The following is an 11,176-nucleotide window of genomic DNA, read 5'->3' on the forward strand; positions in this document are numbered from 1 at the left end:
TCGGTTGCACAAAATTCTATCGTTTTTGTCCTAATGATTAATTTCCAAGATAAGAGAGACACGATGGGGCCCTGTGCTGCTTGATGTATCGCTTTACATAAACTTCAAGAGCTCTACATACCGTAGATCCCAAACAAATGGAGCATATGGACTTATTCAAAAGTTTAGTTTTAAAATACGTCTTCTGCTGAGTGGAGATGTGGTCATCATAATACCTACCGCTTCCATTATAGGTTAATATATGAAAGCTGCACCTGAACTTTGTTCCATCTGTACCATTTATTTTTTAGAATAAATATGAGTGTAACCTGAGGTGTGATACTTTACAGAATGTTTTTAAAAAGGGCTATGCCAATTTTTGTGTTTTCTTAAAAACAAAAAGAAATGGTTGAAGAATAGACCTGAAGTTTTACCTCCAGCCAATCAGAAGGACCTCATGTGTGTGGCAGATGAGTCGCTGGAATGCTGAGGTAAAGTGAACTCGACATCAAACATCTTACCTGAAGCTCTGTGAAGTTCAATCTATAACCCCAGACACATCTGGATCCTATCTAGTCCTCTCAACATAACTCTTTATCTCTCTCTAACCTTCCCTCCACAGAAGTGATGACCAATTTTATGGGACAGTTGTAGGTCCTTGAGAGTTTTTTTATTTCTTACCTTTGAACTTAGGAAGAAGTGATTGGCATGTTGTTGTCGCTGTCAGTATGGTTTTAGCCGATGTGAACGTGTGTGAACACATCCACACCAGTTAAAATAGGCATGCATGTAAACCTTATATGTCATATTTGCAATAGGTTAATTTAACATTAAATCGTTTTATATTGTTGTTATAGTTAATATATTATTCCTTTACCATTATTTTCTCTCAGGTGTTTCCTGGGATGTTTGACCCTATGTTATTTTTTATCCTGTACAGATTTCTAAAGATTTGCCTATACCGTAGTTGTGTATCCAATTAAACAGTTGGTTAGGTATATTGAATATACATGAAAACGGCAGACAGGTCCTTGATTTATAAGCTGTTTGTATTATAAAAGATAGTGTGACATGGAAACTGAAACATTACTCCGCTTTTAGACACAACCCTAGCCTGTGGGCGGGATTAGGTCGGGATGAATATATAAAGCCAGAAAGAGACATTATTTATTTATTCATTATTATTTCATTGGCTCGTGAGACCAGACCCACCTCAGGTAAGCACTTCTTTCTAACAATAAAATGGTAATTTCACAAAATATGATTTATTTCATATTGGCAGTACTTCAATATTTGAATGCATTATTTAACCCCATCATCTCTTAGCCAGTGTAAACAATCAAATGTTTGTGATCATGTGGATTTATTTGCTTACACAGGAATGAATTTTCTCATACCGTTACTTTTTGTGCTCTCCATGGGAGCTGCTCAGAAAAGCACAAGACCGACTTCAGAGTGGGACTACAGAGCTGAAGGTGAAATACTGAATATGTTCAATAAAAGCTACTATTTTCCTTTAAAAGATTTTGTAATGTTATAGAATTGCTGCAAATGTAAGTTATATTGTCAAATATCTATGAAAATATCATAACATTTTTATTTAAATTAATTAACTAAATTTATAAACAAAAATACAAATGTCTGTTTTTGTATATATATATATATATATAGGTGAAACTAGAAAAATTTGAATATCGTGCAACAGTTCATGTATTTCAGTAATTCAAATTAAAAGGTGAAACTAATATATTTAGTATATATAACTATATACATATGCATGATTATACTTGTCAGAGGGCTGACATTTCTGAATTTAAAATCCTTTTTTTATTGATTTCATGCAATATTCTAATTGTCTAAAATTCTGAATTTGGGGTTTTCATTTGCTGCAAGCCATAATCATAAAAATTATGCAACTTTTGCACGATATTTGAATTTTTCGAGTTTCACCTGTGTGTGCATGTATGTATGTGTATATATATATATATATATATATATATATATATATATATATATGGTCACACATATTCCTCCTCATTTGTTAGCTGAGAAAGTGAACTTGAGAGGATGTGCCAATCTCACCTTAGTCTTGGATAACTGGAAATATGCCATCATGACCCAAGTCAAAGACCTCCTTCTGAATGATCACAATACAGTGCTACCAGACTATGGAAGGTACGGTAAATGCCTGTGTGTGTGTGTGTGTCTGTGTCTGTGTCTGTGTGTACAACTGGACCTTTTACTAAAGAGAAGATCAGAAAAAAAAAATACTTTTGAAACAGAACCAAAATGTGGAATCGTGACTCTTTTCACAATGTACTTGTCCCATTTAATGTGGTCTTTTCAGGATTCAGCCATTATCTGAAGCCCTAAATGACCTCTACAAGGAATTTAACTCCTTGAAAGAGAGACTTGCAGAGCTGACCACAAAGTTTGAGGGCATAGAGTTGTTTGTGGATGAATCCCGAACCGGCAGGAGTCACTCATCTCCTCGAATGGAGCGCCCACCTCCTGAGGGAGAGGGAAATCCAGCTGAGCCTCAGCCTGGCACAAGACAGGGGCGCACTAGGGTGGTGGTGCGAAGAGTTAAGAAACCTGATAATTCACAAGTTTAGGACTGATTCAGGTATCTTCTGTATACACAAGACAAGATTTATTGTACATTAATGTATCGACATTTTCAAATATAAATGTCTCTTTACCAAGTTTCTCAGGTGAGAAAATGTAAGCTTTTTGTATTATTTAGACATTGGGTCAATGTCAGATTTTACTCTTTTTGATGTTCTTTTCACTTTTATTCATTGTAATTGCATTCAAATAATGTGATAAACAATGGCAGCAGCTTTTGTTATGTTTTGTATTTTCTGTAGTTCTGTTAATTTTTCCTTTTAACTTGTTAATACATTGTATAACATTAATACAACAAATAAAAAAATTAAAACAATAAAACATTTTTTGTTCCTACAGTAGTCGGTGGTGTTTTACAAAGAATGCAAAACGCACCTGCTTTATAAACGCTAATACAGCGTTGTTATGCTAGGGTAATTTACAGTCTATTGTTCGCCCGATGTCAGCATAATCTAATTAATATTCATGAGGCACGTACGTACGTGTCGTTGTAAAAAAAAATAATAATAAATAAAAATACTCGGCTTCAAGACCTATATAAAAAATAGCGTAAACACCGCCCTGTGACAATATTAATGGGGTTCATAGTCTGGCGCGAAGTGTAGATGTATTTTTTTTTATAATGACGTTATCAGTGTCTGTTATATTTTGAGTCTTGCACATTCTGTCACTGTCAAGGTAAGTCAACGGCAGATTTTTCAAACCTACAATATCTTAAAAGGGTTACATCTCAATAATTACAGAAATGTGTGGAGAAGAACTAAAAATAAGACAAGATTAAGTAATTATTAGCTTTAATTGTGCCATGTTTGCCGATACATTAGATTTGAACGTTTAAGTTAGTGTTTAGGAAGGTTGTTTCCGCCACAGAATAAACCAAAAATTAGCGACTTTTTATCTCTCAGTTCTGACTTTTTCCCTTAGAAATGCGAGTTTAACGTAACGTTATGTCGCACAATCCTGAGGACAAGTGAGAAATACGAAATGTAAACTCTCAAATGTGAGATAAAAGGTCGCAATTATCTTTTAAAACGTTTTATTCTGTGGCTGAAACAAGCTTCCATAGTTAAGCGCTCTCTAGTGGCGGATATCGTTTCCTACAGTTTTATGGGTCAGTAGTCTTGTTATGTGAAGGGTAACTTATGGACTCACTGACCATTTAACATTTTCCAGTTACGTGAGGGTGTCAACAACATTTTTTAAATGTTTTTATTTAATAAATCAAGTAGTACAAAAAAAATCATATTATTTAATGTTGACTTTTGTCAATCTAACGTGCCTCTTCATGACCCTACCTGGCCTTATTTACATTTCCCTATCCCATTTTTTCCTTTAAGCTTTCAAAATGGACACCGAGTGCATTGAGACATGTAACATTCCAGAAAGTATGGTGGTGCAGGAGGACATCCCGTCTGACCCTTCTATGGCCACTGACTTAATAGTAAGAGATCTGTAGTTCTAGGGCACACAATTCCACAAGGAATTGTCACAGAATGAGGTGAGAAGAGCAACAATGATGTGAACAGCAGTGAGAGTCAAATATGACTGTTTTGTCTTTTACTGTAGGTTTCATGCAAAATTATTCTCTTAATCATAACTAAACATGTTAAATTCGCTAAATGGCTTTTTTTAAACTTAATTATTAATTTTTTTCAGGCTATATTTTCTTGCCCTATTTCCTTTTTTAAATTAAAAACTACTTCATTGAAACTGTAATTACCTATGAGATACAAAAAATAATCTTAATTCAAGATATATTTCCATCCTCTTTTTTTAAATTAATAATTTATCCATCATATTAGGACATGGTGGAGACATGAAAATGTATTTTTGTCCTGTTAGGTGAACGAGGAGACTCAAATTGACTCTGTGATAGTGTCACATGGAATGAACCATAGAGAGGGGGGGTGGCCAAAAACGATGGATGCAGGCGACATTGAGGCAACTGGCCGCTACAGGAAGAAAGTGCAGAAGGATGTGTGTTATCAGCACACGGTTATGGAAATTGCTACTGTGAGTGCCAACAACATAACCACAATTACCATTTTAAAAAACAAAACATTTTAGCAGTATGTCAGGAACTGTAGTATTTAAGGAATAGTTCAGCTAAAGATGAAAATACTGTACTTGTTTCAAACCCATGTGATGAGACAAGTGCTTTATTTGTATGATTCTTTTATACTTTTATGGTGCTTTTGCCTTTTAAAGCTTGAAAGCTGTAGTTACCATTCATTGCAATTGCATAGGCATTGACAGTGCAATTGCATAGATAAATTACAATCTTCAGGACTTCTTTTGTGTTCAATGGAAGAAAGAAAGTCACATGGTTTTGGAAGTTGGAACAACGTGAGAGTAAAGAATGACAGATTTTTAATTACAAGGTGAACAAGTCCTTTAAGACAGCAGGGAGATAATTAAATTGAATTTGGTTTTGGTTTCAGATTTGATCTCCATCTTTCTCAGAACTGCTCTTTAAATCTCACAGAGCCAGTAGGTACCCATAGGGTCCTCAGTAGAGCTCATGAAGTGATTGTAATTCTGAGTTGGAGTATTTTCTTCCTGTCCGCTGCAGGTCACGGAACACTGTGTCAAGCAGAGCAAAGCTGACATCTACTCAGATTTTTATCAAGCTAAGAGGGTGGTCAAGAAAACGAAGCCGAGCCATCAGCAAGAGCCATCAGCGAGAACAATCAATGTGTTTAGGTGAGCACACACATTAGAGCACATGGACACCTTGTTTAGACATAGGTAGGTAGACGCAGTATGTAATTTCTGTCCCACTAATGTAACTAAAATGCTATTTTCTCTAGAGACCCAAATAAAAATAAGCGTGCTGCCACAAGTTTGTCCTGGCATCCACTTGATAATCATAAACTAGCTGTTGCCTACTCTTGCCTGGAATTTCAGAGAGCACCTAAAAATATGAGCTTTGACTCGTATATATGGAACACTGGTATGTAAGGCACATATATATTATTCTGGCACACATGCCACTCTTGGTAATAATTTTATTTATTTATTCCTACCTACAGAAAAAAGCAATAAACCGGAGATGACTCTGAAACCTGTATCTCCACTTGTTTGTCTGGAGTACAACCCCAAAGATATTCACATCCTTGTTGGGGGAGGCTACAATGGACAAATCGGTCTGTTTTTATTATGAATGTTTATATAAGGCTTCTTCAATCCATCTGATCTGACACACTCAAGCTCAGAGATGCGGTCCTTAGGCCGCGTGTCCACCAAAGCGTTTTTAGCCGTTTGAAAACGCTAGACGCTCTGCTGAAAACGCCTAGCTGTGGGAGCGTTGAGAGCGTTTTAGCAGCGCTGCTTTTTTCAGTTGAGACGATTCGTTGCTATGATACAGATATCCGGAGCACAGTTTACTTGTAACTGATTTCACAGATAATTTGTTTCATACTAAAATCTATTTTTCATCCATTTTGTTCGGTTAGCTCTGCTGGTTGACGTCGTTGTACAGAAAGAATGTTGTGACAGTTGGTCGGTGTAATATTTGTCCCGCCCCTCCTCCACTGTGATTGGACGGCTGGGTAAAAAGTGACAGTGATGAGCGCAGCGTTTTACCCAAAGTTGAAAATTTTTCAACTCTCGGCGACCAGTAAAAAACGCCAGGCGCTCAGCGCTTGAGCATTAAATAAATGCTCAGCGCCTCGTTACGCTCATGGCGTTTAAACAACGCGGCGCTCCCATTGAAAACAATTGGAATTTTACGCCAGCTGCGTGAAAAAACGCTTTGGTGGACACACGGCATTACAGTCTACTGTTTATGTGCCAATTAGATGTCTTTACTGTCCTCTAATCAGAAAGTTTGCCCTATTTCCAGGCTATTGGGACACACGGAGCGGCAGCCGGCCAGTACAGATGTCCGCCATTGAGCATAGCCATAGAGATCCTGTCTACAAGGTCATCTGGCTGCAGTCAAAGATATGCACTGAAACTTTCTCAGCTTCTACAGATGGTCAGGTCTGTGTACAGTGACATAACCGTCTACAAACAATTAAATAGGCCAACAATATTTCACAGCACCTTATTGAACTGGACATCTATAACAAACCCATCAAATTAGTCATGTTATGTACTGTAAACTCAAAGAAGTATCTGTATGACTCCAGGTACTGTTCTGGGACATTCGAAAGATGAGTGAGCCCAGCAAGCGGCTCGTGCTGGACCCCAGTAAGAAGGGGAACCATGACAATGCCTTTGGTGCCGTCTCAATGGAGTTTGAGAACACTATGGTAAGAGCAGTTTTCGTTTTGTTTGGCCTATTCCCTTGTTGGAAACTCATGTTAAAAAGGTTTTTTCCTTTTGATTACACAAGGCCAAGTTTATGGTGGGCACAGAGCAGGGGGTTGTGGTCTCATGCAATCGCAAGTTAGAAACCCCAAACGAGTCGATTGTTGGCACATACCATGGGCACCATGGCCCCATTTATGCCTTGCAGAGGAACCCTTTCTTTCCAAAGAACTTCTTGACCGTGGGTGATTGCACTGCCCGCATCTGGTCAGAGGATATCAATGAGACCTCCATCATGTCTACCAAGTAAGAACCTCTGTGTTGTTGTTCTGAAATACTGACAGAGCAGCATTTGTACCACTCAGATGGGTTGTATTTCACTATCTGTGATGTAAATTTAGATCAACTATACTTTAAGTTTTTGGTTCTCAATCAGGGAGGATGATTTTAATTTTAATTTGAATTGATTTAAAAAAAGTTCTAAAATAATTTAACTCTAATTTTAAAAAGCTAAAAAACACATAAAATCAACATGTAAAAATCTATCTTTTTATTTTCCCTTAATAACATTTGTTTTTATTAAAGAATGAACAGATCAGGGGCTGTATAAGATTTCCTATCTTAATATTTAATAACTTAATATTTAAAAAAGTTATATTTCCTAAATTAAATTACAATGGTTACTGGTTTATAGAACATATATTACTTAATACTTAATTATGGTTAATATATTAAAGTAATTAAGCAAATTGATTTATAATAAAATGTTGAAAACCACTGCTTTAAGTAGTTGTTTGGCTTATCTACTTGCAAAGGAGCCAATATTTATTATCTGTTTCTACAGAAATCACATGACTTATCTGTTAGATGGCTGTTGGAGTCCAGTCAGACCCTCTGTCTTCTTTACGGTGAAGATGGATGGGACCTTGGATGTATGGGACATACTATTTAAACAGAAGGACCCTACTCTCAGTCTCAAAGTCAGTTCTAAATATCTCCTGTTCTAAATATCTCCTTTTTCGTTCTGAGAATGTCTCCCACTTAAATATCTAATTATTATTTGTTTTATACTGTTTGTGTTTTTTTCTTCTTCACAGGTTTGTGACGAAGCTTTGTACAGCATCCGTGTACAAAATAAAGACAGTTTGGTGTGCTGTGGATCTCAGCTGGGAACCGTCAAACTGCTGAGGATGTCACCAAGCCTGTTCAGACTGAAGAAGAATGAGAAGGCCTTGGTCTCAGAGGTGGGACACAAATACACCTTCCTTCACGTGTGCAAACACATTCACTCTTTAATATTTATATTGGAGTAAATTTTGACAGGATATTTATATATGAATGAAATATTCCTTTAAAAGATATATGATTCTATAACACAAAATCATTTTTAGTCGTATAGATGTACACTGAACTGTTTGAGTGGATTTTTGCTTCATTGCAGATGTTCGAACGTGACACCCGGAGAGGGAAGGTTCTGGAATCTCAGTACAAAGATAGGAATCAAATGAAACAAAGCTGCTCCAAAGAGGATGGGGGGGGGGAAGGAGACATAGAGGAACTGCTGGCCTGTATAGAGATGGAGTTTTTTGAGAACGAGGATTTTGAGAAGAAAGAGGATGAAGAGAAAGAGAGAAGGTTAGGAATAGAAAATGTTATCTTTTCCACACTATCCTGGTCAAGGAACCAATGTAGGAACCGGTCCTACTCGACCCGCTCAGAGTGGGATTCAAACCCGCTTCTCTGGGATGTGAGGCAGCGTTCTAGGACGCTTAAGACTGCAGTCTCAGTTCACATGTCGCGTCTTTTGCACGCTCAAGTTTGTGATCTTAAATATAGACACGTGACAAGCGCACTGAAATAGAGAGTGATGCGCAATGCGCTTGTTTTCCCAGGCACGCCTACACTGCAGCAAGATGAACATATCGTAACTTTTCAGAATGTTGCAAACGCTCTGCAGGTCATGACAAGAACAAACCGATCAGCTTCAGCCTTTCCTTAACTACATCGAAAGCTCAGCCAAGATGGACTAACAGCTGATCATAGCTGTACAGGGCAGGTTTTTTATTTCTCATCTCATAAATATAACTATTAGTAAAGCAATACTAAACGCTTGGAAATCCAGCCCTTGCATTAGCCCTTTGCTGAAACTTCTTCACCTTCATGGAGAACACGGCTCATGATTGCTTAGCAACGGCAGCGCTCCCGGGTTCTTTTGAAAAGAGAAGAAAGTGGCACCACCAGCTTTACTTTCGTGAAGTAACGCCACTTTGACTGTCGGGAAGAAGTCTGCTGTGGGGCTCGCATCAGTGCGGGCTCGGCAAAATTGCACATCAAGGGCACATATCCACCGCAAAGGGGGCGCTTGCGAGCACCCTTCTGAAACCTAAAGTGACAAATGGGACACCCTGGATGTTTTTCAATTCTTATTTGTACATCCTTTCCTCGCGTCTTAGCTCCACCCCTTCAGATTTCGAGGGATGGACGCAAGAAAAAAGACGCGAGGACAGAGGGATCGAAGGAAAGCTTATTTGTATATTGGAATATTCTTGTAAATTCGAGCGCCACTTTACTGCGTCATCAGCTGCACTCAAAGGATCTACCTTATAGCTCATAGCTCCTCTGGAAGCATCCTCATTCCTCGCCTCCTCGCAGTGCAATTAGTGAATTGTGATGTCCTTTAAGATGGCTGAGCTCGATCAGTTTCCGGGTGATAGGATGGAGGAAACGAGGAGGGATATTGAGAAGCACACCCCTTACGGTCTCATGGACTTAACGGACACGCGCATGAGGCAGCCATTGTAAGTCCACAAGACCGAAAGGGCATATCTAGTGTGCCATTTGGGACAGGGCCTTACTAGCTTGCACTCATTACACTCAACTGGTCCCCGCTCCGAGCGGACTTCGAACCGCCTTGTCTGGCATTATAGGCAGGCGTGCTAACCAGAACGCTAAAGTTTAAAGGCATCAGAGTGAAGTTTATATGCACAACTCTTACTAGCTTGCCTCCATTACCTGTGCAAAACTTGAACAGTTTTTACTTGGTCGAGTTTCATTCTTAATAATATTTTAAATCGTTTCATCGTTGGATTGATTTCTGTTTCACTGTCAATTATATGTTGTGAAAAATATGTCAATAATCATATACCAGACAAACTACAAAAGAAATGTAGTTTGGCTAGTCCCAGAGTTTTAGTTCTATGTTTTCTAAGGTTGTTTCTTGTCCCTGCAGGAAAACAGTGTGTGAGGAGACATCCAAGTAGAACACTGCTTTCAAACATGCCAAAACGAGGAAGTTTTTCCAAGTGCAAATAGACTTTAAATCAGTTCTGTCTAAAGTAAATTGAAACAAGCATCCACGATGAATTACTCTTCCTGCTCCACATCAGTTTGTTGAACATGTATTTTTTTGAAGGTCATAACTTTATCATAGACAATTGTACACATATCAACTCAGCTGTTATAAGTTTAAGACAAGCCTGGAAATTAAATGTAAAATGTGAAAGTTTCCTTTAATCTCTTCAGTATTTATTTTACAAAAAACTCATTATGCTTGATTACAGAGAAATGAGTATGTTATATGTCAAGCTATTGAAATTTTAAGACCATAAGAAATTATGCCTCCATACAGTAAATAAATGCATATAAATTAACCACAATATACAACTATTGAAAATAGAGGGTCCACTTGCTTTAGCATTGTATAATGCACACCGTGGCACTATTTCTTGTGAAGTGAACCAGCTCTACATTTGTGGATGTTAAGACTTGACTTTTGCGGATGTGAGAATTAAATATTAATCCATCTTTCAGCATGAAATAACACAGAAAAAGCTGCACCATCTTGATCCTTTTGAAGTTCATTTCTCCATAAATCGTAGAAAGAAATTATTATTAGATATTGCAACACTAAGTTAATAGAGGATTTTAATGTATTAACACCATTTAATAATAATACGTGTTATCATTATTCTCTCAAATACAGTAATAAAATAAAGAAATGTTAAGATAGTCAAGCAACGTCAGTTTGAGGACCCAATTAATATTTATGAGTTAAGCTTGCGTATGAAGGTAATATGATGCCATAAAGAATCGCATGCGCAAGATTTGTGAAAGTTTACATAAGATTGCAAGCGTAAATAAAATTTGCGTTGGCAAAAAAATATTTGTAAAGGTGTAATTTCAAGTGTAAGAAAAAAAATATTTGCGGCATTTTACTGTTATTCGTAAGTGTAAGGCATGTATTTATGGCATCATATTATCTTCATACTTGTGTTCGTTCGTTGTAATGACGAGGGAACGGGCAGTGAAACCAGCT

At 37.5% G+C, this 11,176-nt stretch overlaps 2 protein-coding genes across 5 annotated transcripts; both read left to right on the forward strand.

Annotated features, from left to right (window-relative positions):
* The first annotated feature begins 401 nt into the window (after positions 1-401).
* On the forward strand, positions 402-2,659 carry LOC143709768 (uncharacterized). Of its 2 annotated transcripts, XM_077200441.1 has the most exons (4): positions 402-470; positions 1,359-1,454; positions 2,025-2,154; positions 2,327-2,659. In XM_077200441.1, exons 2-4 carry the CDS (start codon positions 1,361-1,363, stop codon positions 2,592-2,594), a joined length of 492 nt encoding a protein of 163 aa, XP_077056556.1. In that variant the 5' UTR covers positions 402-470; positions 1,359-1,360; the 3' UTR covers positions 2,595-2,659. The 2 variants fall into 2 exon arrangements, with proteins under 2 accessions (XP_077056556.1, XP_077056555.1); XM_077200440.1 differs by lacking the exon at positions 402-470 and having other exon boundaries at positions 1,137-1,454.
* Positions 2,660-3,217: 558 nt separating this feature from the next.
* Positions 3,218-10,368, forward strand: dnai2a (dynein, axonemal, intermediate chain 2a). 3 transcript variants are annotated; one of them, XM_077200417.1, is made up of 13 exons: positions 3,218-3,285; positions 3,945-4,048; positions 4,450-4,620; positions 5,180-5,310; positions 5,418-5,560; positions 5,640-5,753; positions 6,452-6,591; positions 6,741-6,863; positions 6,947-7,167; positions 7,706-7,841; positions 7,959-8,105; positions 8,303-8,496; positions 10,091-10,368. In XM_077200417.1, the coding sequence occupies exons 2-13, from the start codon at positions 3,953-3,955 to the stop codon at positions 10,119-10,121; spliced, it is 1,647 nt and encodes a 548-aa protein (XP_077056532.1). In that variant the 5' UTR covers positions 3,218-3,285; positions 3,945-3,952; the 3' UTR covers positions 10,122-10,368. The 3 variants fall into 3 exon arrangements, with proteins under 3 accessions (XP_077056532.1, XP_077056533.1, XP_077056534.1); XM_077200418.1 differs by lacking the exon at positions 3,218-3,285 and having other exon boundaries at positions 3,896-4,048; XM_077200419.1 differs by lacking the exons at positions 3,218-3,285; positions 3,945-4,048 and adding an exon at positions 4,087-4,105.
* The last annotated feature ends 808 nt before the right edge of the window (positions 10,369-11,176 follow it).

This window comes from Siphateles boraxobius, unplaced genomic scaffold (genome assembly GCF_051911475.1).
Source record: "Siphateles boraxobius isolate OS27281-9 unplaced genomic scaffold, OSU_SipBor_1 46, whole genome shotgun sequence".
NCBI classification, from domain to species: Eukaryota; Metazoa; Chordata; class Actinopteri; order Cypriniformes; family Leuciscidae; genus Siphateles; species Siphateles boraxobius.

Bases quoted from the DNA above. Each gene is read 5' to 3' on its own strand.
- LOC143709768 (XM_077200440.1), top strand. From the start codon at position 1,277: ATGCATTATTTAACCCCATCATCTCTTAGCCAGTGTAAACAATCAAAT. The intron at 1,455-2,024 runs GTGAAATACTGA...CTCATTTGTTAG, and splicing joins GTGGGACTACAGAGCTGAAG to CTGAGAAAGTGAACTTGAGA. The intron at 2,155-2,326 runs GTACGGTAAATG...TGGTCTTTTCAG, and splicing joins GTGCTACCAGACTATGGAAG to GATTCAGCCATTATCTGAAG.
- dnai2a (XM_077200417.1), top strand. From the start codon at position 3,953: ATGGACACCGAGTGCATTGAGACATGTAACATTCCAGAAAGTATGGTG. The intron at 4,621-5,179 runs GTGAGTGCCAAC...TGTCCGCTGCAG, and splicing joins CGGTTATGGAAATTGCTACT to GTCACGGAACACTGTGTCAA. The intron at 7,168-7,705 runs GTAAGAACCTCT...CTGTTTCTACAG, and splicing joins ACCTCCATCATGTCTACCAA to AAATCACATGACTTATCTGT.